The following is a 26225-nucleotide window of genomic DNA, read 5'->3' as shown; positions in this document are numbered from 1 at the left end:
TACGCCAGACTACTCAATTCTCACCATTATCCTCTACCAGGATCATCGTGTAATTACTTCTCAGCCAAACACATTCGGGAAATATCACGAAGCTGACGAAACCCGGCCCCGTTGCAACATTGACTTGACGCGCAGCGTCAGTGGACACGGAACCTCCGTCGTGACGAACATCCAATTGATCGAACCACCGATCACACTTGTCTGCAAAGCGTTTATGAAGTTATCCTTGACCAAATCCAACAGCATAAAGGCAGATCTCGGACTGGACAGGGTTCGTTTTTCTGTCTCGAAGTACCAAGATTCCTTATTATTGAAGAAATGTTTTCGCATTCTCCCGCAGCAGACGAGGACGAATCATTGCTACCCAATATGTATCAATAATAATAGAAGAACATAAATTGAATTGATTTTCAAGAATATTACTAACCCGTCCCGAATCTGGGTTAATTTGACCTTCTTCTGTGAAGAAATCAATATCGGAAAGTAGTGCCGTTCAACTCAATAATCATTCGGTCATTAGACTAATAATGTTATATTTACATTTTCTTCGTGGTTGCCAGTAATGACAATCTTAAAAGTTACTAATACCGCGAAGTAAAATGAATAAATCGTTGGTAGGGATGTGTATTGCATCTGACATTCATTCTACAAACGATTGGCAATATTTACAGGAAAATATGTACATTCTACTAATGTTTGCATTACAAAAGATTTGAAAGCTTTTTTTTAGTAATCCATTTTCTGGGTGTATCGACACAACTCGAGGATAAACAAAACAAAATACAATCGACGTTTCTCTTAAGGTGATCGTACACTGTTTGCCCGGAGGTCAAATATTTGATATATTTTGACAGATAAGGTTTGATTTGATATTTGTACAAACACTATTTTGTTTGCCACTCTTCAATTTTCAACAGTAGTAAACAATATCAAACACCGAACATGGAAAAAATCAACTGAAATATTCAAGGTAACCTAACCATATACCGACAGGTTCGAAGAACATACTGAAAAAATATTTTAGGCATCCAATAATTGAATATTTGCTTTTCGTGTTTTGTGTAGAATGTATTTGATCAGTACACGTTGGACACATTTTATCTGTCAAAAAGAGTCAAATATTTGGCTTCGGTCAAACAGTTTATGAGCACCCTTAGAAACGACATTGGAGATGAACACAGGATCATTTTGGTATCCACTTCACTTTCTACACGAAGTTCTTTTTTACACTTCACGAAACGGGAATGAGTATAACAAAGTGAAGTGAGATGTAAGCGTAGTGGGAACGTAAGTGTACGTGAATACGGGAATACTGTACTGCCATACAAATGAAATATAAATTTCTTGTTTTTTTCGAGAATTAATCAAGCAAACGAAACGAAATTTGGCATGTGGAGGTTCTAGAATGCAATAAATGTTTCTATGGTGGTTAGACACTCCTCCCCCCTCCCTTAGGGTAGGCTGTCATACAAATGAAAAACAAATTTCTGCATAACTCGAAAACTAATCAAGAAAATGGAGCCAAATTTGGCATGTGAAAATTTTAGGGGGCACGAAACGTTTCTATGGAGAGGGGAGGGGTCTATCTTTATTCTATCATATTTTATGTATCAAACATTTATTCCATTTAACGGAGAAACATGTTATTTGCAAGTGGTTGAAAAATCTTGAACGAGAATTGTGTCTGAAAATAATCTGATATTATAATGATGAGTTTTGGTAGAAGTACTAGGGATTTTTTAGTAAAAGGTAAATTCAACGGGGACGATTAGAAGATCAATCAATGAACAGTTCTGCGCTTGCACTCATGAACTTGCGCTTAGTAAGAACACGTAAATGTTTGAAGGTATTGATAACAAAAAATAAATTGTGGGCGGGACGAAGTTTGCCGCGTCAGCTTTTTTTTTATAATGAACAATATCGACAAGAAAACAAGAAAAAGAAAAGGAATTTCCTAGAAATCCTTTTATATCATCTTTTTATGCATTTATAAAAGGCATTAATTTTTAGTTCACTAATAAAACAGAGACAAATAATATTAGAAATATGCAAACTTTATATTCCAGAACCTTCTGGTAAGATCTAGAAGGTCGTTATACATTCTTCTCTTCGATAAAAGACCAAAAAACACGCAACAACTGCATGAAATGTAAAAAAAAAACTGTTTGTTTCGAGCATGCAGTTATGGTATGTTCTTATTCTTACTCAAATGAAACCACAACCGATTAATACGTTTTTATGTTATTTTATAGCTCTTTATACTTCAATGAATTACTTTTTATTAATAACAGTGAAAAATTCGAATTTCGTTATTTCTGTTGGAGTATCAAAAATTACTCTATTTTGAGGATGCTGAATTAGATGACTGAATTATTAAAGACGATGAAAACATATTTTTTGGAGTTTTTCCATTCAATCATACCCTCTTCTTCAAATAAATATCAATAAAGCCTGAAAAATACACAATGGCAACATTACAGAGAAGTTCAATTTTCGGTCTGTGACACCGTGCGCGAGTATACGTGTTGACTTTGCACACGAGTACAGGAGGGTTAATAGAGTCTATTTATACTTTTTGTTAGATCAAAGACTATTTTGACGTAGAACTACGTCTTTCATTACGGGTACCAAATCAGAAAACAGGTCACATTTTAATGGAATATAGTTAACGTTAATAACTCTTTTTGGCACGAACAGATTTAGACGATTTATATAACAAATGAATCGGAAATTCCCTAAGATTTTTTTTTATGCTATATATAACAATCCCCTGTTGTGTAGAAGGTTTCATTTGATGAATACTAGATGCATTGCCATTTTCCCATACATTTGTTCTGCTCATTTGTGAGCTTCCCTACTCGTGCCGTCAACAACGAGCAACTTATCAGCCATCAACAAAGAGGAATGATTTAAAGTCACCGTGAACAAAGAAAAGAAGTAGAAAAGGAACGAAGAGGAATATTTGCCTGTAGCATAAATATTGGATCTTGCTGAGGCAAACTTTTAGAGGCGAATGAACTGAAAAGTCTTTACTTTCAGTATAGTCCTGGATACAAAGCAATGAACATCGATTGTTCTTCATTGTTTTGCGTCATCACATGTCTTCGTTTTGAATTGAGCTGTGGGCGACATATGGTGTTGTAACGCCCGAGCGGTCTCGGGCACTTTTCTTTGGGAGAGGGTCACTGCAGTGTGTTATATATACACAGGAAATTTATACACATTCGAACAATAGGAATATTCTAACGCCGAAAAAGGCGGCATGTGTTGTGTATCGATAGAAATGGAATACTCGGCATGTGTTTTGTATCGATAGAATTGGAATATTCTTAGGCCTAAACAGCTACTGTGTTATACATAAAAAAAAAACAAATGTTTATCGATGGATAGGAATCTTAAGCCTAAATAATATACAACAATAGTTATCTTAACATAAAAATGTATACGAATAAATTCGGCTCTGTGACAGCTGAATTGCTAAATGAGCCTAATAAACGGATGGGATAAAAAAAATAATGAACAGTACAAATAGTAAAAAAAAAAGTAAACAATTTGACGATAATTGGGTATGTTTTCTTTCGATTGCACTACCTACTCGTTCCTCCTCGACGCAACGATCAATCTTTTTGCCTGAATTCGGGCGTTAGCTCATAATGTGAATTGATGCGTAAAATGAATTATTCTCCATTTACCGATAATAAACATTAATTTTCTATTATATTGTATGTTGTCCAATCAATTTGTGCTCAATTTATGTTTTTATCGTGTAGGTCTCACTACTAACAATTTGTTTAATTGTGGTCCAGGATGTCATAATATCGAGTATGTTGTTTGGTTATGTAAAAATGCAATAAATGAATTTAACTGGCTGCTGATTTAGAAGACCGAAAGGGTATACCCACGTAAATCAGATTATGATAGCTTGAGTAGTCGCGTTCTTACAGTACTATAAAGTTATTACAAACAATGTTCCGGACAACGTGGCAACGAAGGAGATAATGCTATTTTTATCTATAATATATTTTTTACTCATAGATTGATTTGACTCAGACTTATATTTATGTAGGTTTTAACTGTTTACACTTGTGTATAAAAATGGTACATGATGACTCTTTGTCTTCTTCTGCATGATTGAATAAACAGAAGAAAAGGTAGTAATGGCTTTAATGGTATTTTTGTGTACATTTTTGAACAGAATTTGGTAACGAATTCTACCACGTTATGCCATCCAACCCGTTTAAGGGATACAAGTACATACAGGAAACGGTTTTTCCAGGGCACCATTTGATGTATCAAAGAGAGAAAAAAATACAGATTTTGAGTAATGAAAAACTCAATTTAAATGCAATTACTACACACAATCACAGTCCTATGTCAAGATCCCGTCCGTGCCCCTAGGCTCAGACCCATCAACTTTTATTTTAAAGTGTGTTTGTCACAGCATGGCGCATGGAGCAAGTTTGCAAGGACATTTATTCCTACCTTAATTGTAGTCCGTTACGCACGAGCAAATTTGACGAGATACAATCGCTTCTAGAGTTCAAACCCCTGAAGAAGCTCCACCCATCCAATACTCGTTGGTTGTCGCTCGTAAGAGTTGTTGTGTGAGCGTTGGTGCGCTATGAGGCGTTGCAGATGTACTTTGGTTTCGTTTCTAAAGTCCATCAGGAAAAAGCCCGTGTGGAAGCAATTTTCGAACGTCTTAACGACCCTACAGCGAAGGTTTATTTAACTTTTTTGGCGTATATTTTAAGCATCGTAAACAAATTGAATAAGCTTTTTAAATGTGAAAAACAGGAAGTGGGTTATATCTATGGTATAACCGCAAGGGTGACGTAGGACTATCGTTGATTTAGAGATCATTTGTTTGAAGTTGAATCTAAATCCATTCTGAATGAATGTGTAAATGAATATTTGGGGGACTTCGAAAACGAGAGCGTTACGTTGGAGGCACAAGGTTCTTCACAAGGATAATCTTCAGAAGATTTCCTGCTAACTTCACTTGATTGAAAACTCACAAAACCAATTGTATTTGGTCGCAGCATCATATGAATAGAAAACATTAAAATAAACTCTTTCGCTTGAATGTAATTCTCAATTCCAAGGGGAACTGGCAGATTATTTTTCAGCAACGATCATTTCTTTCCAGGTTTCTTCTCGATAACCAGCAAACGAAAAGAGTTGCGCGCGTGCATGTGTGTGTGTGGCGGCTGCTTCGATGTCTTCCCGGGGAACCGTTTTTCGATGCTGATACTCTCCTGGTCACCTTCTCTTCTCCTTCTGATCGATCGGCTTTTCTGCGCTCCCTCACAGTTAAAACAAACTGATTGCGTTTCAGGTCAGGTCAGGCCAGGTAATGAATCCTTCGATCCCTCGATCCTTCGCCGTTCAGCTCGTTCAGCTCGTCCAGCTAGTTCAGCTCGTTCAGTAACGATGTTGTCTTGTCGATGTCCTCACGGAAAATGAATGCGTTTCATGATGATGATGTTGGATTAAAGAGGCTTTAAACTTTTCAGTTCATTCGCCTCTAAGCGAATGCGTTTCACCACCAGAATATCGTTTCACCACCAGAATATCGTTTCACCACCAGAATATCGTTTCACCACCAGAATAAATGCTTTTTGTGCGCGATTGAATCGAGAGAAGGTATGGTTTACGATAGCAATTTGGAAGGCAAACTAGAGGGGAATGAACTCTCTGAGTTTGAAACTTTCGGAGACTGAGCAATAATCGATTGAAAATTATATAATTTTCGCGAAACGAAACATTTTCCGTTGCGTACGCATACAATATTGGATACGAAAATATCCTACTGATGGGGAAGAATAACCTTCAGAAGCTTTCCTGCTAATTACACTTGGTTGAAAAATTACAAAATCAAATGTATTTGGTCGCTGTGTTATATGGTTAGAAAACATTAAAATAAACTCTTTCACATGAATGTATTTTTCAATTCCCAGGGGAACTGGCAGATTATTTTTCAGCAACGATTAGATTTTTCCAGATTTTCCTCGATACTTGAAGCCCACCGGTGGTTAATGATAACTCGATAACCACCTGTTAATAGCACTTGATTAAACAATATTTGGTCACAGTGTTACATGAATAGAAAACATTAAAGTAAACTCTTTCGCATGAATGTATTTTTCAATTCCTACGGGAACTGGCAGATTATTTTTCAGCAACGATTAGATTTTTCCATTCCATTCCTTCTTTAAGCGTGATTCATTCTGCTTCGGATCAACGGAACAGTATGATAATCATTTCATACAAAAGATAAAATGTCCAAGAGTTATATCATTGCTATTTATTGACTCGAAAAATTGTTTCAATAGCTTAATGATAGCTTCGAAAACAGGTTATTGAAATCATACGTATCCGTATGTAGCGCGCCCACTTGGAAGCCCATTAATCCTATTGGAATGTGAGATGGGGAAGCTCATACTCACGTCTATGCATTATGCTGTACTCTTCCAATTAATTTCGTTTTTGCAGGCCGAACTGAAAAATTTTCAGTTGAGTTAACTGTACTGTAAAAGAAGTAATGCTTTTGAATCCGGACACTGCATTACATTCAAAATCATACCACAGCCATAACATTTTTTTTCATGTTCAATTTATGCGATTAATAGTTACTAATATAGTTACTGATAGTTACTTGATACTTACTAATCAATCGTATTAATTCAGCATGCACGAAATGTTGTGGCTGCGGTATGATATTGAATGTAACACAAAGTGTCCGGATTCAAATACATTACTGTATAATTACTTCGATGTTATTCTTTTCTCTCTCAGGCTAAGCTAAGAATATAATAAAGAGGGTGGGGTTTACATTCAAGTCTCTTATGGTATATAATATCACGCTTCCTTTGCTTTCGTTCATTTCTTACTCTACTCTCGCACCGTGAGGACTTGTTCTTCTTCTTCTTCTTTTTGGCTTTAAGAGGGTTTAAACTTTTCAGTTCATTCGCCTCTAAGAGGACTTGTTTGTTTGGGACCAAGAAGACAGCTCGTTAGTCTTTCGGTGGTAAGGCACCATGAAAGCAGCTCGGATAAGCGCACCAGCCGCAGAAAGCGTGAAGAAGCCACATCGCTATCGACCGGGAACTTTAAGTGAAATTCGTCGCTTTCAGAGGTCGAACAAACTGCTGATCCGCAAGCTACCTTTGCAGCGTTTGGTTTGTGGAATTGCCCGGAACTTCAAAACCGACTTGCTCGTCAAACTTCGCGGTTATGGTACTGCAGGAGGCCTATTCGAAGATACCAATTTGTGTGCTATCCACGCAAAGCGCGTCACATTATGCCCAAGGATGTCCTTGGCCCATCGTATCCGAGGAGAGCGTGCTATTAGCTTAGCATATAATCAGCAGCCCTTTTCAGGGCTCCTAATTTGATGTATTAGAGTTCAGGAAAGTTTTTTGCAGGCCGAACTTAAGGGAGCATTTAGCGAAAATCGTGTTGTCGATGACAATTCGATACCGATAGGTGCCATGGATATGGATTTTGATAGTGAAGAATATGAAATACATGACATGATGTAGTGAATATTTCCCCATATCGAAGAAATCACTTTGATGAAACTGCATTATAAAGTTATTTGTGTACTAATGGCGCAATCTATAGTCGATTCTAATTTGCGCTGGGTATTTCCTCGGAGGATTCGATTCCTCCTTTGAGCGTTATTAATCTGTTTCCGGCAATAGGAAGTACTATGATAATCACATTATTCGGAAGATAAAATGAAGATGTTTTCTGCTAATTTCCTTCAACCTTCAAACATCTCTTTCTCCCGTTTGTCGTTTTTACGTTCGCTAATCCTTTCTCACAACACCCATTTCTCGTTTGAGAAACTGTTGAGTAAACATCGTTTGCCAGTGCGCGTAGAGCGGGAATTCCTAAAGATTCATTGCACCTCTAATAAATTGCCGAAAGACGTGGTCTTACGTTGATCGCAATTGATTGAAAAATCCAAAACGAAATGTATTTGGTCGCAGCAATATATGAGTAGGATGCAAATAATCGCTCGAAAATGACATGATTTTCGCGATGTGTAACATTTTCCGTTTTTCATGTTATGCATCCAATATTGGATACGAAAATTATCTACTGATGGGGAAAAATAATATTCAGAAGCTTTCCTGTCAATTGCGATTGATTGAAAAATCACAAAACCAAATGTATTTGGTTGCAGTGTTGTATGAATAGAAAACATTAAAATAAACTCTTTCGCATGAATGTATTTTTCAATTCCCAGGGGAACTGGTACGCGGAACGCGGAACGAGGGTTCCGCGCGTGTATGTATGTGTGGCGGCTGCTCCGATGTTTCAAGCGGAACCGTGGCATCACTCTCCTTCTGGTGGATTCCCTTCTGGCCTAAGGTACACAAACAGGCTCTTGGTGACACCGTTCATCAGCGCTTTCATGATAAACGAAGAGCTTCACAACAACAGCGACAACATGCTCCAATCGCTGTTCAATTATAACTGAGTGGGTTTACGAGCGGCGCTCGCTTATATACCGATTGGTGATTTCAATAGCCTGTTTTGAAACCAATTTTAAGGCTATTGAAACAAGTTTTTAGATGAAAAAGTAACAAGTATATAACGCGTAGACATTTTATCTTTCGAATGAAGTGTTTATCATGCCATTTCGTTCAGTTGTTTAAGAGCTATTAATGCTCAAAATCTCGGTGTCCGGCGTAACGCTTTCGTTTTCGAAACTTTGATTTTACACCCCGGTATAGAAATGAAAGACGTAGTCCTACGTCAAAACCTGAATTTCCCGTTTTAAACGCAAATATAACACGCTTGTTTAGAACGGTTTTAGAAAATTTATTTTAATCCGGACTATATTAAATAATATGAAATCTGAACGAAGTTAAATTTGAAGATAAATATTACGTTGATTTAGATTCACTTAATGTAGGAACGGATACTGCGATACTCATAGATGAAAGCTTACAACAAAATGTGATCACCGATAGCGAAGTACCGGTTATAAAAATCAACATCATGCGGTTCTACATAACGTTATCTAAACAAATATTACAACGGTTCAACTTCGACGATCCACTAATCAATAATATTAACATTATTGATCCTCGAACCATGAAGCAAAAAAAGCATTCCACAATTTTGCCACTTTTACGATGCGTTCCACATATGGTTTCATTAGATTCGTTCTAGCAAATAGACAGCGAGTTTCGAGAACTCAGGAATTTAGATTTCGAAGATTCAAGCACCGGCACGGAAATGTTTTAGAGCGCGGTGCTATCATTAAGAAATTTTGATGGAAACTATGTTTTCCCCCGTTTAAGGATTTTGATTCCCAAGCTATTAATTCTGCCACAATCATCCGCGACTGTGGAAAAGACGTTTTCTGAGTACAACCTCAACAAAACAAAAAAAAAGAAACATCATTTTGATCGGCTTAAATGATATGATTAATGTTTTATTTCGTCATTTTATGAACTACATTTAAATTGTAAAGGAAGTTTCGAAGGAAGTTCTGTTTCTCGAGCATTGGAATGGGTAAAAAAATCATTTTAGATAAACCAGAGTCGATCTTCTTAAGACAAAGCGGTTTTACACGGTCCAGTTTTCTTCCAGTTTTTTTTTGTGGAGCAATCTTCCAGTTTTCAAAAATATATTCATGGGCAGGGTTGACAGGCACATTGATTTTGAAGTTCGTGTTAGGGAAACACAGCTCGGTGGGATCATAAATACCCCCTACTTGCATGTATATTTGCATAGCGAATTCCCCCAGCAATCGGGCGTAAATCGGGCCAATCAAGACTTGACAGGGCGTTCAGATCACGCTTGACATTTTCCAGTTATTCATTTATGGAAAATAACATTTTATTAATTAAAACAGAAATAGCGTAGAAATATTGCCTATCAATTGATGCAAACATCTTTCCGATCTATTGAGAAATGTTCGAGTTATAAGCATTCGGAATCTTTTATTTTTGACGTAGGACTACGTCTAACCTTTCAATATAGGGGGGCCTATTTCAATATTTCGGTGTGAAAAAGTCTTCAGTTTTTGAACGCTAATACCTCCTCAATTAATGAATGTATTTTGGTTCCAAATACACACATTGACGCCAAGCAGGAAAGACGCTATCTTGAAATTGATTTTCAGCATAAGAGATGTCGCTGCATTTGCCGGGGATGTATGCGGTACGATACCGCAAGAGTGAGAGACAGGAGTTTCAATGCGATGTGGAGCAGGAGAGCCTATCGAAGTGTGTTAAAAGCGGTGGAACCGTCGCGCCGGGTGAATGAGTGGCTAATCGCGCTTGATTTGATAGAATGCTGGAGTTTTTAAACGGTTTTATTTGGCTGTGACATATTTGTATGTTTGTATGTAACATGTTTGTCTATGGCGCTGTACAACATTAATTGAAATTTGACCCCTTGCCTGTTCACCGGTTGATCTGAAATTTGGAACACACCTTTAGTCATTATAAAACTGCATATTTCATGATCTTGAAAATCCAAGATGGCGACCGCTACAAAATAGCGAATTACATATTTTCTCAAAGCCCCATCAATATGGGTATCAAATGAAAGGAATTGACTAGTAGAACACATTTATTTATGAATAATGCAAATCCAAAATGGCCGCCACCACAAAATTGCGGATTACATATCACGATACCAGACGGTAAATTCCTATTACGATATGCTTGCCATCAAGTGTGTGTTCGTTGCCGGACAATAACCCTTCAACATTTGCACCGCACGACATTTGCACGACAAATTTTGATTTTTTCGTTTTTGAATCCAAACGTTTGAGTGTTTGCGGAGTGCTGCTGTTTTATTTTATCCTTCGATTTTCTGTAATTTTGTACATGAAAAGTTAGTCATTCTGGGATCTGTGCTCCATGATATTAGAACAATGAACACCCCTTGATGTAGTCCTACGTCTCTCCGGTTATGTCCCCGACATTACCCACCCGTCTTTTTTTCTGCATGTTCTGTGTTCAGGTTTTCATTTCACCCCCATATACCCCGGTTAGACTTAGTCCCATGTCAAAAGACTCCGAAAACACGTTGCAACTGCATGAAATGTAAAAATAAAACATGTTTGACCACTGCATGCAATCGTGGTATGTTTTGATTCTCAAACCAAACCTCAATCGATGAATACGTTTATATATTATTTCATAGCCCTTTATACTTTCATGAATTATATTCAGTTGCTTACTTTTAGTCAATAACAGGAAAAAAATCGAATTTCGTTTTTTGTGCTGAAGTATCAAAAATTACTCTGTTTAGAGGCACCGAAATAAGATTACTATTGAACTGAATGAAGTTGAAGAAACCCTATTTTCTGGGTTTTTTATTCAATCATATCCTTTTCTTTATATGAATACCAATAACTTTCGAACTGTGACACCGTGCGCGAGTATACGAGGTATGCAAATGTATGCTGTCCGATGCGTCTTATAATTTATCGATAATAATAATAATAAAAATGTTAGTTTATATTTTTGTTTCTAATATGAGGATTATGCACTTAACATGATTTTGCCATACAGAAAATCTTCTACGTGGCCAAACCACCATTGTTTTTCTTTTCGGTTAAAATAAATTAATAATGAAAACTGCGCTTTTTCCGTTTGCGTTTTATTTTTTTTAATGCTTTTTTCTATGTGGTTTTATCCTTAACGATTTTTTCGGGCATGAAAATTCTTCATCATGTAACCTACTATGAACAGTGAATCCTTGAACCTTATATGTGTGTTTCTACCTAAATTTCATAGCACACAGATTTTCAGATTTTTTTATGGTAGAGCAATTTTTATAGCAAAAATATTTGACGCAGTACCCAATAACTTCGCGGAGTACCATCTGAAAACCCTTGTCCCAGCATATATAGCATAGCTTCAAAACGCACTTGTCTTTGGATAAAGCAACACAATCTTGCGTGCAACATTTCATACTAACCGCCATGAATTGAATACGTGTGTCCTGAAAATTATATCGACGGGAAATTGTTGTAACAAATTGCTGTAATTAAGATTAAAGTGTAATCAAGAATCAACAAATTGAAGTTGATATACGTACACTTTTACAATTAGTTTGTAGAAAATTCTTACTAAAATGTGAGATTTGGTTAAGAATGGATTCTTCCAAAATAATGAAATACTCAGTTTATTTACTAGGACAATTTTATTAATCTTATCTTTAACAAGAAACAATAAATACAGAATAGAAAACATTTTACACTGGAATCGGTTGCTTGCTGCGAAAAGCATCACGTATCCACCTAACGGTAACTCTACAGACAATGGACAAATTAGCTAGTTTACAGTTAAAACTACAATTAAATAACTATTACTCTACAGAGCGTTTTTGACCCACCCGTCTCTACAGTTAGAAATAGTTGCGAGAATAAAAATAATTTCGAGCTGGCATTTTCTCGCTGATATTGCAATTATGCATAACTCGACACAAACATCACATCCATTTTTCAATCTCATAAACGATGCATAGTTGAGCAATTTGAAGCGCAGAATGATATTAATCGTTGGAATCCAAGGGTGAATATCTATCCAAACGATCGAAGAAGCTCAAACCGTAGGTCCAGTTCCGGCTAACATGTTGGCTGACAAACGAGCCTTGACCGAGTGAATAATATGTCCAAAGCATGAATTCCACGTGGTTGAGTATTGGTAATCGTTGAAGATGTTGTTTAGGTAATGTTGCTAGGGTTTATTCGATGCTGTGTTAACCCACAATTATTTTGGCGTAATCATCGTTACCTGAAATGGGAGATTCGAAAAAATGAGTCAATAATCTGCTTAACGGTTGGATGAAGAATCTCAAGGATCATATGCAGTATGTAAGAATGTTTACACTTTGTACATTCATGTGTGTAGCTATCATTATGGTAGATATATCGTTCGGGAACTATGAGGCAATGACTAGTATATGAGATTATTCTGTCGTAGGTCTTTCGTACAAGTTCTAAGGTAGAGTTTTGAATGTTAAGTGTATTATAATTAAAGGAAAAAAATCATGCTTGGAGTCTTTACGAAAATTACTCTCGCTGTGGCGAAGTAATGAAGCGAATTCACAGATGATTAGATATTTGTTAAAGAGATGAAGTAAGTTCTTAAAAAATAACTCTTGTTTTTTATCGACTGCCCACGCTCTTCATTAACTGAAAACAGGAAATTTATTACCACATTACGCGATAGAGAATTAATTTGGTTTTAATGGTTCATCGAGATATGGAAGAACCTTGAAACAAATTAATAAATTACTGTTTTACGCAAAAATTTTAGTGCTAGAAACTAATAACCGGTACCTGAACTACGTCCATAAAGATAGTTTATCGAGAAAGAGTATTGTAGATTCTTTGGACGGTTATTAAATTGTTATACTTCCAAAGGAATGGGTAGGGCGGTATCTGAAATATGAACTAACTCATATCCATGGTACTCCTTCAACAATGCACTTCTTGCATTTCTTAGATTGGAGCCGACCGGTTTCGACTCCATATAAAATGGTCGAGGTGACTAGAACTAGATAGTTATGTAAAAAACCCAAACGTTATATACATCCTAGAATTGCGCAATTCTCACACATCCATACTTACCGAATTTGGTTCCATCATTATAAATTACCATTCGCGCATCGCGCGGAAGTCATAAGTTGGATTTTTATACAGATTTCAAGGGATCTTAGATAGATTGAAACGCTTAAAAAATATAATTCAAGATGGACTAAATAGAAAGAAACAGTAGCATATATGGTCTTCAGATCGCGATTATTGATTTGTTTGGGTAGTCTTAAGTAAAATATTTAATACTTTAATAGATTTTGATTTGGGAATGTTGCTTAAGATGTTCAATCAAAACATGCAGTGTTATGTTCATGCTTCTGTCTCGTTACTGTACAATATTCACATTTTTTTGTCAATCTGAATGCGCTTTGTGATAATTATCTCCATTATTTATATACACGAATCTGCTTGCAACTTCCTAGCAAGGGTAAAATACAGTTTTTCAATTCAAACAATCAATAAATATTTTACAGCAGTTACAAAGTGTACTAATGTGATAGTCTAAAGATTGATTGAACTCCAATCAATGGGATCTATACTGCGTGATGGGTGATTGGTGTGCTGTTCAGTGAGTTAGTCAATTGGTCACACAAATGTTTACCGAATTTACCTGCACGTGAGAGGCGCTACATGTATCGTTAACAGTTTGTTCTAACATGGATAACATTTAGCTAGCTTTTAGCGTGGCTTGTCTCTAGGTCTTTTGAATATTCGTCGTTTTGTCATCTTTCTGTGAACGGTTGTTGCTGCTGCTGGTTGTTTCGCTTTTCTTAACCCGTTTCTTGTCATCCGAACGTCTGCTCAAGTCCTGTCCAGTAGGGCCAATGCTGATTATTTGCGCCGGATCAATGATTTCAAAGGCTAGCGACTTTTCCACTTGAATACCGGGTCCTAACTTTCTGGCGAGATCGATTAATTGCTGTTGATGAACTAGTTTGTCGTCCGTGTTGTGCGATTGGTCGTTCTGAACGGTCAATGAGGTCGGTTTCGGTGGGGACAGATATGGGGATAAGGAATTAGCGCTCGACTGTATCAGGGATGATTTGTGGGCGTGTTTTGATCTTGGATCGAGGTTATTGGAGTGTGATGGTTGGGAATTTTTCTCTTTCTTACCGGACAGTTTGATGGCCATCGTTCGGTAGATATCGTGGGCAGGTGGGTAATGGGGTTCGCTATCAGCATGAACTGCATTCAGCGGGGATGCAAACGAGGTAATAATCGATTGGGAGTGAGTTACCGACTCGATGTGACCATGGGGGAGACCATAGAGCGGTGACAAATTGTTGCCCTTGAGTGGCTTGAATGGTGGAGGATAGGGATCATTTGGGATATCGTATTGGGAGATGACCTTCTTCTGCTCGTAATCTACTGGTCCCGTTGGTTGTTGGTAGCTGTTATATTTGTGCCCGGATCGTGGAACTTTCTGATTCAAAATTTGCCTCAGTACGTCAGACGCTTCTTCAACGTTAGATTTGCCCGGTGTCGGCAGGAAGTGAGAGTCTGTTGAGAAATCTAGGAAAATAATGTCAATGGGTGGTTATTATAATTCTTCAATGAACACATACATTAAGTTTCTATGCTTTGTATTACTTGAAAGTAATACAAGTAATTACTTTCGGTTTTATTCAATTGTGGAATTACATTTTTTTTTAAATTGTGGATTCGATGCCTATGAATTACGATCTGGATCATCATTAATTTTTTGCTATAAACTAAGCAAATCTACTTCCGATTCGAATAGAATGTTGGTGTACACCAAAGGCGAAGCATGTTTCCGGCAAATCGTTTTGGGTGAGTGAGTTTGAAAAAAAAGTGGGATTTTTGATGTGAGAAATGAGGAATCTGGAAAATCAAACGAAGTATTTGTAAAACATCGAAAACCGGTGAGACTGTTAAATGTGAACGGAAACAGTTGATCGAATTGAACCGTGCTCTGTTCCTAAAATTACCGGAAGATCAGAGAATACAAAATCAAGTAATTTCCCTGGATGACAACGCACTGTCACACCGAGAAAGACAGCCCAGGAGATTTTGGTTTCGCCATGTTTGAGAAGCTCATAATATATACAACTAAACAATGTTCATAACGATTTGGTTGGCCATCGGTGTTGGAGGTTCCCCTGAACTTGCACAATATCTTTGAAGCTTGGGATTCGTTAAATAAGTTCATTTTTATGCTGTTCGCAAGTTATAGCATGTGATTTTTATTTCTTGTCTCGTCTTTCTTGTCTTTCGTTTAGATCATATGAAACCCATTAACCGATCTTTCAAATCCTTTCCATGGCCTTCAATCTTATCGAGATGGACTTTTGAGTCAAATTCAAATGACCCGTGACTTGCAACGAGAATGATTTGCTAGTCCCAAGCGTCATTCTGTGTGTTCTTTGTGCAATTTGGTTGGTTCAGGTCAATCACGGAGAGCAACTACGAACTGTACAGTCTACCCAAGCTCAAGCTCAAGCTCAAATTCAAATGACCCGTGACTTGTTATTGGGTTGAAGTGTCATCTTCGTCAGCTTCGCAAAGCATTCGATGCAATTATGTAGCAGTTTTCTTCAAATGGTAGGGTAAATGATGTTGGTTTGTCCAATTGTGGGTGTGTTCACGCAACTGGTAAATGCAAATCTTCGGGAACATCACATGTAATCAAGACGAGTTTGGGTTTGCTGGAAAGTCTCAAGTGTCTGCTAATAATACCACAAGGTGTTCAAATTCATTTTTATGTTTCTAACAGATTTTCATCAAAGAGAAATTATGATTATGGTTTGTCCGAAAAATGACTATGGTTTGTAAATATGGTATGGAAATTCGAATTTTCAAGTAGATGTTGCATTTCTCATTGCTTGATTTTACTGCATATTTATCCATACATAATTTAGGCTTTCTTCAGAATATTGCCTTCTCTTGAGCATTTTAATGGTGAACTCAATACACTCAATACAGAAAAACTTTATTTCTGCTACGCACGAAGGACACCATAAACAAACTACAGCTCGCCAAGTAGCTGCCATAGTAAGCTTGTGGACAAACCAACATCAGTGCATCGGATAAACCATGAACAGAATTGAGGTCATCGAGATGCATTAATTATATGATTTAGATATATAAATCTGGTGCACAAGCATGATGTTTACAATATTTGTAAGTGTTATAATCCAGAGAAGGTCTGAATACGTACCAAATAATCATCTGATAGTAGATTAAAATTTAGCTCAAATGAGAAGCGCGTTGATACCAATAGAAAGTGGATTTTATAAACCTTCAAAATATGTGAATCCGTAAAAATATCCTATAAAACTACTGTGGATAAAGAAAAAGACAATTTTATTCATATGTTTTGAAACACTCGAATACCTGATTTGACACAGGTGCGCTGAACTGGAGCATTCAAAAAAGTGGACAAATCAATATCAGCTTTTCGGCTGGACAAATCAACATCAAACGCCCTAGCAGAAAGTCAATGCAAAGTGTTCTTTCCAAGCACGAAAGTCGATATGTTCGAAGCTTTCTAGCCTATGCTGCAGAGTAAAACTTGCTTTGTTTTTATCCTTTGCTAGATGTCAGAAACAGGGAATGTTGCCAATCATGTATCATGTTAGAACCGTTTGTAGAATTTTTTTTTGACGTAGGACTACGTCTTTCATTTCTATACCGGGGTGTAAAATCAAAATTCCGAAAACGAAAGCGTTACGCCGGAGACCGAGATTTTGAGCGTTAATAGCTCCTAAACAATTGAACGAAATGGTATGATAAACACTTGATTCGAAAGATAAAATGTCTACGCGTTCTATACTTGTTACTTTTTGATCCAAAAACTTGTTTCAATAGTCTTAAAATTGCTTTCAAAACAGTGAATAGCCTGTCACCAATCGGTATATAAGCGAGCGCCGCTCGGAAATCCACTCAGTTCTAATTGAACAGCGATTGGAGCATGTTGTCGCTGTTGTGGTGAAGCTCTTCGTTTATCATGAAAGCGCGGATGAACGGTGTCACCAAGAGCCTGTTTGTGCACCTTAGGCCAGAAATGAATCCATCAGAAGGAGAGTGATGCCACAAACGGTTCCCCGGGAAGATCTCGAAGCAGCCGCTACACACACACACACACACATACACGCGCGGAATTCTTTCCGTTTGGATGCCATTCAGCATCGAGAAAGATCCGGAAAATAATCTGCCAGTTCCTCTGGGAATTTAAAAATACATTCATGTGAAAGAGTTTATTTTAATGTTTTCTATCCATGTAACACTGTGACCAAATATGTTCCAATCGAGTGCTATTAACAGATGGTTATCGAATTAGCATTAACCACTGTTGGGTTTCCAGTATCGAGGAAAATGTGGAAATATCTAATCGTTACTGAAAATAATCTGCCAGTTGCTCTGGGAATTTAAAAATACATTCATGTGAAAGAGTTTATTTTGATGTTTTATATCCATGTAATACTGTGTCCAAATATGTTTCAATCAAGTGCTATTAACAGGTTGTTATCAAATTAGCATTAACCACTGGTGGGCTTCCAGTATCGAGGAAAATGTGGAAATATCTAATCGTTACTAAAAATAATCTGAATTTAAAAATACATTCAGAGTTTATTTGAATGTTTTCTATCCATGTAACAGTGTGACCAAATACATTTGGTTTTGTGATTTTTCAATCAATCGCAATTAACAGGATAGCTTCTGAAAATTATTCTTCCCCATCAGTAGTATATTTCCGTATCCAATATTGGATGCATAAAACCTTGTACCTCCAACGTAACACTCTCGTTTTCGAAGTCCCCCAAATATTCATTTATCCATTCATTCAGAATGGATTCAGATTCAACATCAAACAAAGGATCACTTTATCAACGATAGTCCTACGTCACCATTGCGGTTATACCATAGATATAACCCACTTTCTGTTTTATTTTTACATGCAACTCATAAGTTATCGTGCAATTTATATCAGGTTAATCTTACAGGAAAGAATATTCCAATGAAAACCATGGATGCCTGTGGATGTTTATCCAATATTTTGTAATTATTTTTAAGTAATTTTGTTAACAAAAAAATATAGGAGGTTGTGTTCAAGACACGACCGCGTTGTTGACGTAGAACTACGCTGTAGTTTAATTCAAATCGCTTGTTTATAGCTGCGGATATTATTCTGTAATGCTACGAAAGTTTTGAAATAACCATTCTACCAGTTTGGTTGCCCTGAAATGTTTTTTTTATTGTAGAATCATTTGACGATAATAGTTTGATGTTTCATGCTTGTGCTCGCAGAACAATACACGCTCGAGATAACCGCAGCTGTCATCCTTAGTGGATAAAGTTTAGCTACTGGCAAGCGAAACCAAATCACATACAAAATTCCAGAACGATATTTACTTTCTTGGTGACTTAATAAACGAAACAAAAACTTCGAAAGGAGTAGCATTGCATCAATATGATCAAGATTAGATCATCAATATGATCAAGATAGTTGAAAGCAGTTTTGCGACTTCGCGTGTCAGTCAAATAAATAAATGAAATAAATTAATAACTTTTTATAACTTATTGAATAACTTGGTATTCCCCAAATAATTCGAAGCAACTAAAAATACACACACTTATCTCCGTTTTGCGCTCTTCTCAACAGAAGCCCTTTCTGTTGATATTGCCAGTCTAGATTAGCTTAGCTGTCATCCTTTGTGGATAGAGTTTTCCTACCGTTATGCGAAATCAAATCACTGACAAAATTCCAGAACATTTATTTTCTTGGTGAGCTGACGATAGCCTAGCTGGATTACCCACACAATTGTGTAGTTCAGAACCCTAATGCAATGATTGCAATGCCAGAGACATCAGCGAGTGAGTAATTTGGTCGCGTCCACAGCTCAATCCAAATCCGAACGAAGAAATATGATGACGTAAAACGAGGAAAAACAAGCGATATTCATTGCTTTGAATACACGAGACTGAAAGTTTGCCTTCCTTCCTTGCTTGATGAATTAGAGAGACTTAAAACTTCTTCACTTATCCATCATATTACTCCTCCAACCCCATTGCCTTGAGAAAGTCATTGGATCCCTCGCCATCCAGCTCGCCCAGCAACGATGTTGTTCAGTCGATTTCCTCACGAAGAATGAAGGTTTGCCCTCAATTCAATTCAATTCAATTCTTTGTTTTAAAGAGGCTTTAAACTTTTCAGTTCATTCGCCTCTACCAAGTTTGCCTCACCGAGATCAACCGTTTATACTCTATGCAAATATTCCCCTTCGTTCTTCTTCTTTTCCTTTGTTCACGGAGACTTTACACCCTACGGTTTCCCCTTCGTTGCTCGTTATTGACAGCTCTGTTCGGGAAAGCACACAAATGTATGAGGAAATGGGAATGTTTCCAATTTTCATCAATTTAAACCTAATACAGACTATGGGATTGTAATGTATAGCATATCAAACAAATCTTAGGGAATTTTCGTTTCGTTTGGTATGTAAATCGCCAAAATCCGTTCGCGGCAAAAATGGTTATTAACGTTAACTTTATTTCATAAAAACGTAACCTATTGGCTGATTTGGCACCCTCAATGAAAGACGTAGTTCTACGTCAAAAGTGAAACCGTTTTTGATAGAATATATCTGAATGAGACCTGTTTCTAGTACCTCAAGAAAGAGTAACGAATTATTTTAGTTTTCAAAAATAGAGGAAAGAAGAAGTGGCTAAATAAATAAATATCAATGTATTGCGATATTCTGTTGCGAGATGTGCAATGTAGGATGTCTTTAGCATTCAGACTTTGGAGTTTCGTTGTTTTAAAATGTTAAAATTTGAATGAAATTTTTCACATCATGTTATTTAATTACTTGAAACACTTATTTCTGACTTTTATTTAACCATTTGTCTACACATTTCCGACATTGTTACTGAATCTTTTTATTATAATATAAATCGTTTTCAAAAACAATTTTCATACAAAATTCTTTCATCACCTACAAAAAAAGTGTTTTTCATTTAAATACAATACTAATTTGGTACGGAAAAGTTAATTTTCATTCATAATTTCAATTCATTCTGCCTGAAAATCAAAATTTTTTTAACGCTAGACTAGTAAATGAAGCCCTATTCCGTCAAAGTGGATAAGCTCCCCGGGTTTTGTTCATCCTAAGCTGTTACTGCATAACCCGTCGCGAATCATCTAAGGTACACCGGGGCAATTTGAAACGGATTTCTCGAAGTTCAACTTGAAAATTATCAGGGAAGCACTAAATTTAAAGCAGCATTTACAAGCTACGTCAAATGACTTTCGATCAAAAATTACGGTTTCACACTGGATGTTCCGAAACATATGAATATCCAAAACATTTAGTTTTCTTAGATTTCAGGTTAGAAATTTTTAGTTCTTTTAGATTTCTTTAGATACATCTTATGCGTTTCTTATGCAACTTCTGCATTTTCTTATGATGAACTAATATGCGCTTAATGTGCGGCTTTGCTTCTCGAGCTATCTACAATTGATTTATGAAAAACTAAATTGAATGAACACATACTATTGGAAAATGTTCGACTATTGGAAAAAGGGAATTCGGCACACGAAAGATGTGCGAAAGGAGTCTGGGGATTCGGAAAACTAAGCTAAATTCTTGGCCTTGAGAAAGGCCATTTGGAAGGCTCGCTGCCCCTGCTGTCTAGTCGCTAGTTGGAAGACTGATGAATCGTGAATGACTTATTAGTAGCCTTTTCCGACTAATCAAAAGTGTTACCGCATGATTTTCAAGTTAGAATTTGTGTCAAAGTGCGGCACATTTCTTGAAGGATATGGAGAATCTGTTATCCAGCGGTGTGTTTTCTGTTGAAAACTTAGGGTGAAAATTTATTCCGCTACGGTTTCTATCACCGCCACCACAACACAACTGATTCGGTTCGGATTTTCTGTTGTCGTTCTGCAAAAGGTGCTGCATACCATAATTTGTGGATTGTTTCTTTTGAAAAATGTGTTTCTGGGAGCGCTGGAGATGCAATTTGCCTAAAAGGTAATGAAAAAACTACTTGGATGTTCATTAAGTAATTTGACCATCTGCTCAAACTGGTTTTTTATTGCTTTGTGAATCACTCATTCAGTGTATTCATTCATTCATCGGCCCTTGTCAGTGTTACTAAGTATTAGGTTACTAAAAAGTAATCCATAATTTTCTCGGCAGCTGGCTTTAATGATCAATATCTCGCGTAATATCGATCATACTGTTTCAAGTTTAGGCTCGTTGTAAAGATGACAATTCACACCAATATTTCCGCGTTGACGGCATTGAGCTTCGTATTACGAAATGGGGGAGTAGGCATGACAATATGGGTTTGCAAAAAAATGAACACACCTTCAAAACAAAAATTATGGATGAAAATTATTTTTTCCAAATCAAATTAGTACTCTAAGTAAATGAAAATCATTTCTGCTTGCAAGTAGTGAAAAAATATCATTCAAAAATTGTGTCCAAAAATAATTTTATATCATAATGGTAAGTTTTGGTCAGAGTATCGGAAAATTCATTAAAAATCGTTTAAATTAGGGTCAGAACAACGTACTTCTAGTATGTAAACAACGCCAAGAAAAAAAAATCATACAAATGTCAGCAATTTAAAACTGCCTTTGGACTGATTAATCTGATAGAGAATAGTTGGCATCTGTATCCAGATGTCGACACCATTCCGCCGTCAAATGATTGACCAGAAACCTAGATCTACAAGTCAAAAGGGTCTATCTTTTTTGATCGATTCTCTTCACCGACTTTCTCTTTCGATAACCATGGCCTTTCAGACAGATGTTGCTCCAGTTTTGCCATGTAATTTGACAAACGAGGTCCCCTTTCACACTCCTTATCGTCGAACACATCGGGAAATCCTATTACTGCTGAGTTATTAATGAAAAAGAATATAGATGAAGAGAATCGATCAAAGAAGATAGACCCTTTTGACATGTTGATCTAGAAACATTCAGAATTGGCCAATGGAAGAGGTCTTGTGTTCCATCAGGATAACGCAAGGCCACACAACTCCGGGATTGGGATGTTTAATGCATCCACAATATAGTCCGGACCTGGATCCAAGGGATTACCACCTTTTTCTCGCATTGCAAAACTTCTATAGTGATAATAAATTGGAATCAAGAGAAGATTGTTAAAATCTATTACAGGTCAGACTCGATCATCCGAAGTATTGATTTTTTTTCACTCCGGATAATCGAATCATAAAAAAAACAAATTTCTCTCGGTAAACGTAATATAATTATGATTTGCTCTAATCTATTAAACGGTTTTATCCGGCTTGACCCGTTTGTATGTTTGTGACTTTGTAACTTTGTCTGTAGTCTGTATCACAATAATAGAAATTCAACCCCTTTCCTGTTAACCGTTTGATCTGAAATTTGAAACACATCTTTATCTCTGGTGTCATTATAAAAATGCGTATTCCATGATCTCTAAAATCCAAGATGGCGGCCGCCACAAAATGGCGCCATATATACTTTGTTTCAAAACTTCATCAATATGGGTATCAAATGAAAATGCTCGACTAGTAGAATAGAGCAGATCATGAAAAATCAAAATCCAAGATGGCCGCAGTCGCCTAATAATTAATTACTTTTTAAATAGTTTCATTCAACTTGACCTGTTTGTATGTATGTTTGAATGTTTGTAGGGTTGTGCCACATTAATAGAAAATTGACCCCGTTCCTGTTGACTGATTGATCTGAAATTTGAAGGACACCTTTAATTCTACTGTCATTATAAAACTGCGTGTTCCAGATCTTGAAAAAATCAATTTGGCCACAGTTAAAAATGGCCGAATGACTTGACTTGGAGAACACAAAACATAATAAACAGCTTGAATTCGGAAAGGTCGCCGCCACTAAATGGTCGACTATGTATTTTTTGCAGTCCCCTCAATATCGGTATCAAATGAAATGATTTGACTAATATAATACAGTACATCATGAAAAATGAAATGAAATGAAAACTAACCTCGAGCCAACCGCGAGTAATCGGTTACATATTACTAACATAGTTGTAAGACAAAATTTGTCAAAATATTGGACTCCCGGCCCCGTCAGGCTAACGCCACATGTGCCTTAATAAAAAATATATTTTGGGAAAAAAAAAATCATGAAAATTAAGTGAGAAATAAACGTTAGATTTCTATTATCCACAGTTAGTTGTTTCATCATATACCCCACAATTGTATTTTAGTCTCATCATTGCCCTAGACAAATGTAGGAACGGATGTGATAACTACTACCTGCTACTTGCCTAATTATTTTCTAGCTGTTAGTACATTAAACCGTTTAACTTAAAAAGTTTTTTTTACCTATTTTATTTTTTCGTTTTTAGTAAATTATTTATATCATCAGTATACTTTTCTTCAATAAAACCATGCAACTTTTTTTTCATTTTTATTTCTTACCTAACTTTCTTCGGAATATTTTGATGATGTACTGTATTCTATGAGTCATATCAATTCATTTTATACAAATATTGAGGGGATTGCAAAAAATACATAGTCGACCCTTTTGTGGCGGCGACCTTTTTGAATTTATGTTGTTCATAATGTAGTGTATTCTCAAAGTCAAGCCATTCAGATATTTTCTATCGGCGGCCAAATTGAATTTTTCAAGATCATGGAGTGCGCAGTTTTATAATGGCAGTAGAATTAACTCTTTGTGGCCGTTTGTCTGCTCTCGTCCACCACAGCAAGAAACCATGCTAATCTTATTTTTACTCCACCAAGTAACAGTTTATGCTTTTCCTAAACGTAGCTTGATGTCTGGTTTTACATATCAATGCGGTGCTCTTATGAGTAATAGATAACGGTACGCAGTATCAAACAAAGTAGTCACCCACACAAGACAACGCACAGTGCGTTGAATGCATAGGAATGCATTCACAATAGCAGAATTTAGCCATTGTAACACTTTGGTGTGATGGAAAAGATTGTTGATAAGTATTAGAGCTACTGTTTGCATAAATGTCTCATATTATTCGAATAATCACAAAAGTGTCCCAAGCGACAAAATATTTGTTTATACAAAGTGAAAAGTTCTGATCATTTAAGATACGCAGAAATCATTATTTGCGTAACTTCTGGTTCAGAAGTAGTTGTTTTAAAAGAGCAGAATAATTGTTTGCATAAGAGTCTTATGTCATCTGTATAATCTCATGTAAAAACAAAACTTTGTTAAAAGTGCTGATCGTTTCGGATACACATTAACGCTGGCATTAATTACACATTTATTGCATCAATCGCAAAAGTGTCTCATATTTACGAGTAATAAAAATAAAATTATTCATTGTTTATACTTCATATGATTTACTCTTGAAAACTGTTTCGGAAGATTAATTTTTATATTTTATATATATTTTTATATACATAAAATTTAATTTTTATATAAAAATATCAAATTAAAATACATCGTTAAGCTAATACATATACATATAGTTCACAAAAAAAAATGTTTATTTTTCAAAATCTTGCATGTACCCCTGCTTTTTCAAAGAAAAATAATTTCGACCAGTACGACACCCATACCCAAATTTAATACATCCGCAAAGGATTAAAGGTATGTTCCAAATTCAGATCAATCAGTGGTTTCTGATCAAATTTTATTAATGTGGGACAACCCTACAAACACTCAAACATACATACAAACAGGGCAAGCTGAATGGAACCCTTAAAAAGTAATTGTTTATTTGGGAACTGCGGCCATCTTGGACTTGGATTTTTCATGAATAACTGTATTCTACTAGTCAAGCCTTTTCATTTGATACCCATTTTGATGGGGTTGTGAAAAAGAGGGCCAAGACTTTTATAAGAGAGTCATTATGGGGCTACCTTTAGAATGGCAACAAATTTTACAATAAAATGGTCGAATCAGTCGAATTAGAGGCGAGTCTCTGTACATATAAACGAAAATTAAAAAAAAATAAAACGAAAGATGCGAATCGTTCATTCTGAGAGTCGCGAAGCATTTTGTACTTCTGGTACAATTTGCGATAAAATGCTCCTCTAATTATCTCCAAAATTTGAAAAATCGACTAAAAAAACGGCTGAACGTATCAATATGAAACGTTCACAGGTGTTTTGAGTATACACTAGTGGTAAAAATTTGCTTGCAAGCATTTGAACTTACTGCTATGTTTGCAAAATTACAGATGATTTTCTTAAGCACTGCAAAACACTTGTTCTTGACATTTTTTTTAAATCGATGCGAAAAATTTAAATAGTTTTTATCATCAAAGCATTAAATTAGCTTTGTACAGAATTTAATGGAGTTTTCAAAACTGCCTTTCGATATGCGATGCGGTCATTACTTATTGAATTATTCATCATCAAAGATGGGCAATTTTTCATTCGAACTGAAATATCTCTGTACGGAAAGGTCCTACAGGAAAGTTGAAGGAACCGAATGAAAGCTGGTTGGTAAGATTAATTGGATTTATTATTGAGCTGGTTAGCAAAAAATTGTGTTAGTCCACAAAATATTTGAAAAAACAAAATAAAAAACTTCGCACTCTGTCCCTTAAATTATTTTTGTCGATATACACATATAGGATAGTATTCTATATAGTATTCCTCGAAAGTGTTCGAAATGAATTGATCTAATCCATTCTCCCATTCATCAAAGAACATTTATCTC

The 26225-nt window shown here is 36.2% G+C and overlaps 1 protein-coding gene across 1 annotated transcript in view; it reads right to left on the bottom strand.

Annotated features, from left to right (window-relative positions):
* Positions 1-12245: 12245 nt before the first annotated feature.
* Positions 12246-26225, bottom strand: part of LOC129762952 (vitellogenin-2) — a 140654-nt gene continuing 126674 nt past the window's right edge. The window contains exons 7-8 of the mRNA XM_055761585.1: positions 14696-15094; positions 12246-12776 (exon numbers count right to left, since the gene is read on the bottom strand). Coding sequence (XP_055617560.1) covers positions 12742-12776; positions 14696-15094 — 434 coding nt within the window. The 3' untranslated portion in view covers positions 12246-12741. The remainder of the gene's footprint in view (positions 12777-14695; positions 15095-26225) is intronic.

Source organism: Toxorhynchites rutilus, chromosome 1 (genome assembly GCF_029784135.1).
Source record: "Toxorhynchites rutilus septentrionalis strain SRP chromosome 1, ASM2978413v1, whole genome shotgun sequence".
Classification (NCBI taxonomy): Eukaryota; Metazoa; Arthropoda; class Insecta; order Diptera; family Culicidae; genus Toxorhynchites; species Toxorhynchites rutilus.
Note: the sequence above shows the minus strand (reverse complement) of the source record. Positions and strands in the feature narration are given on the sequence as shown.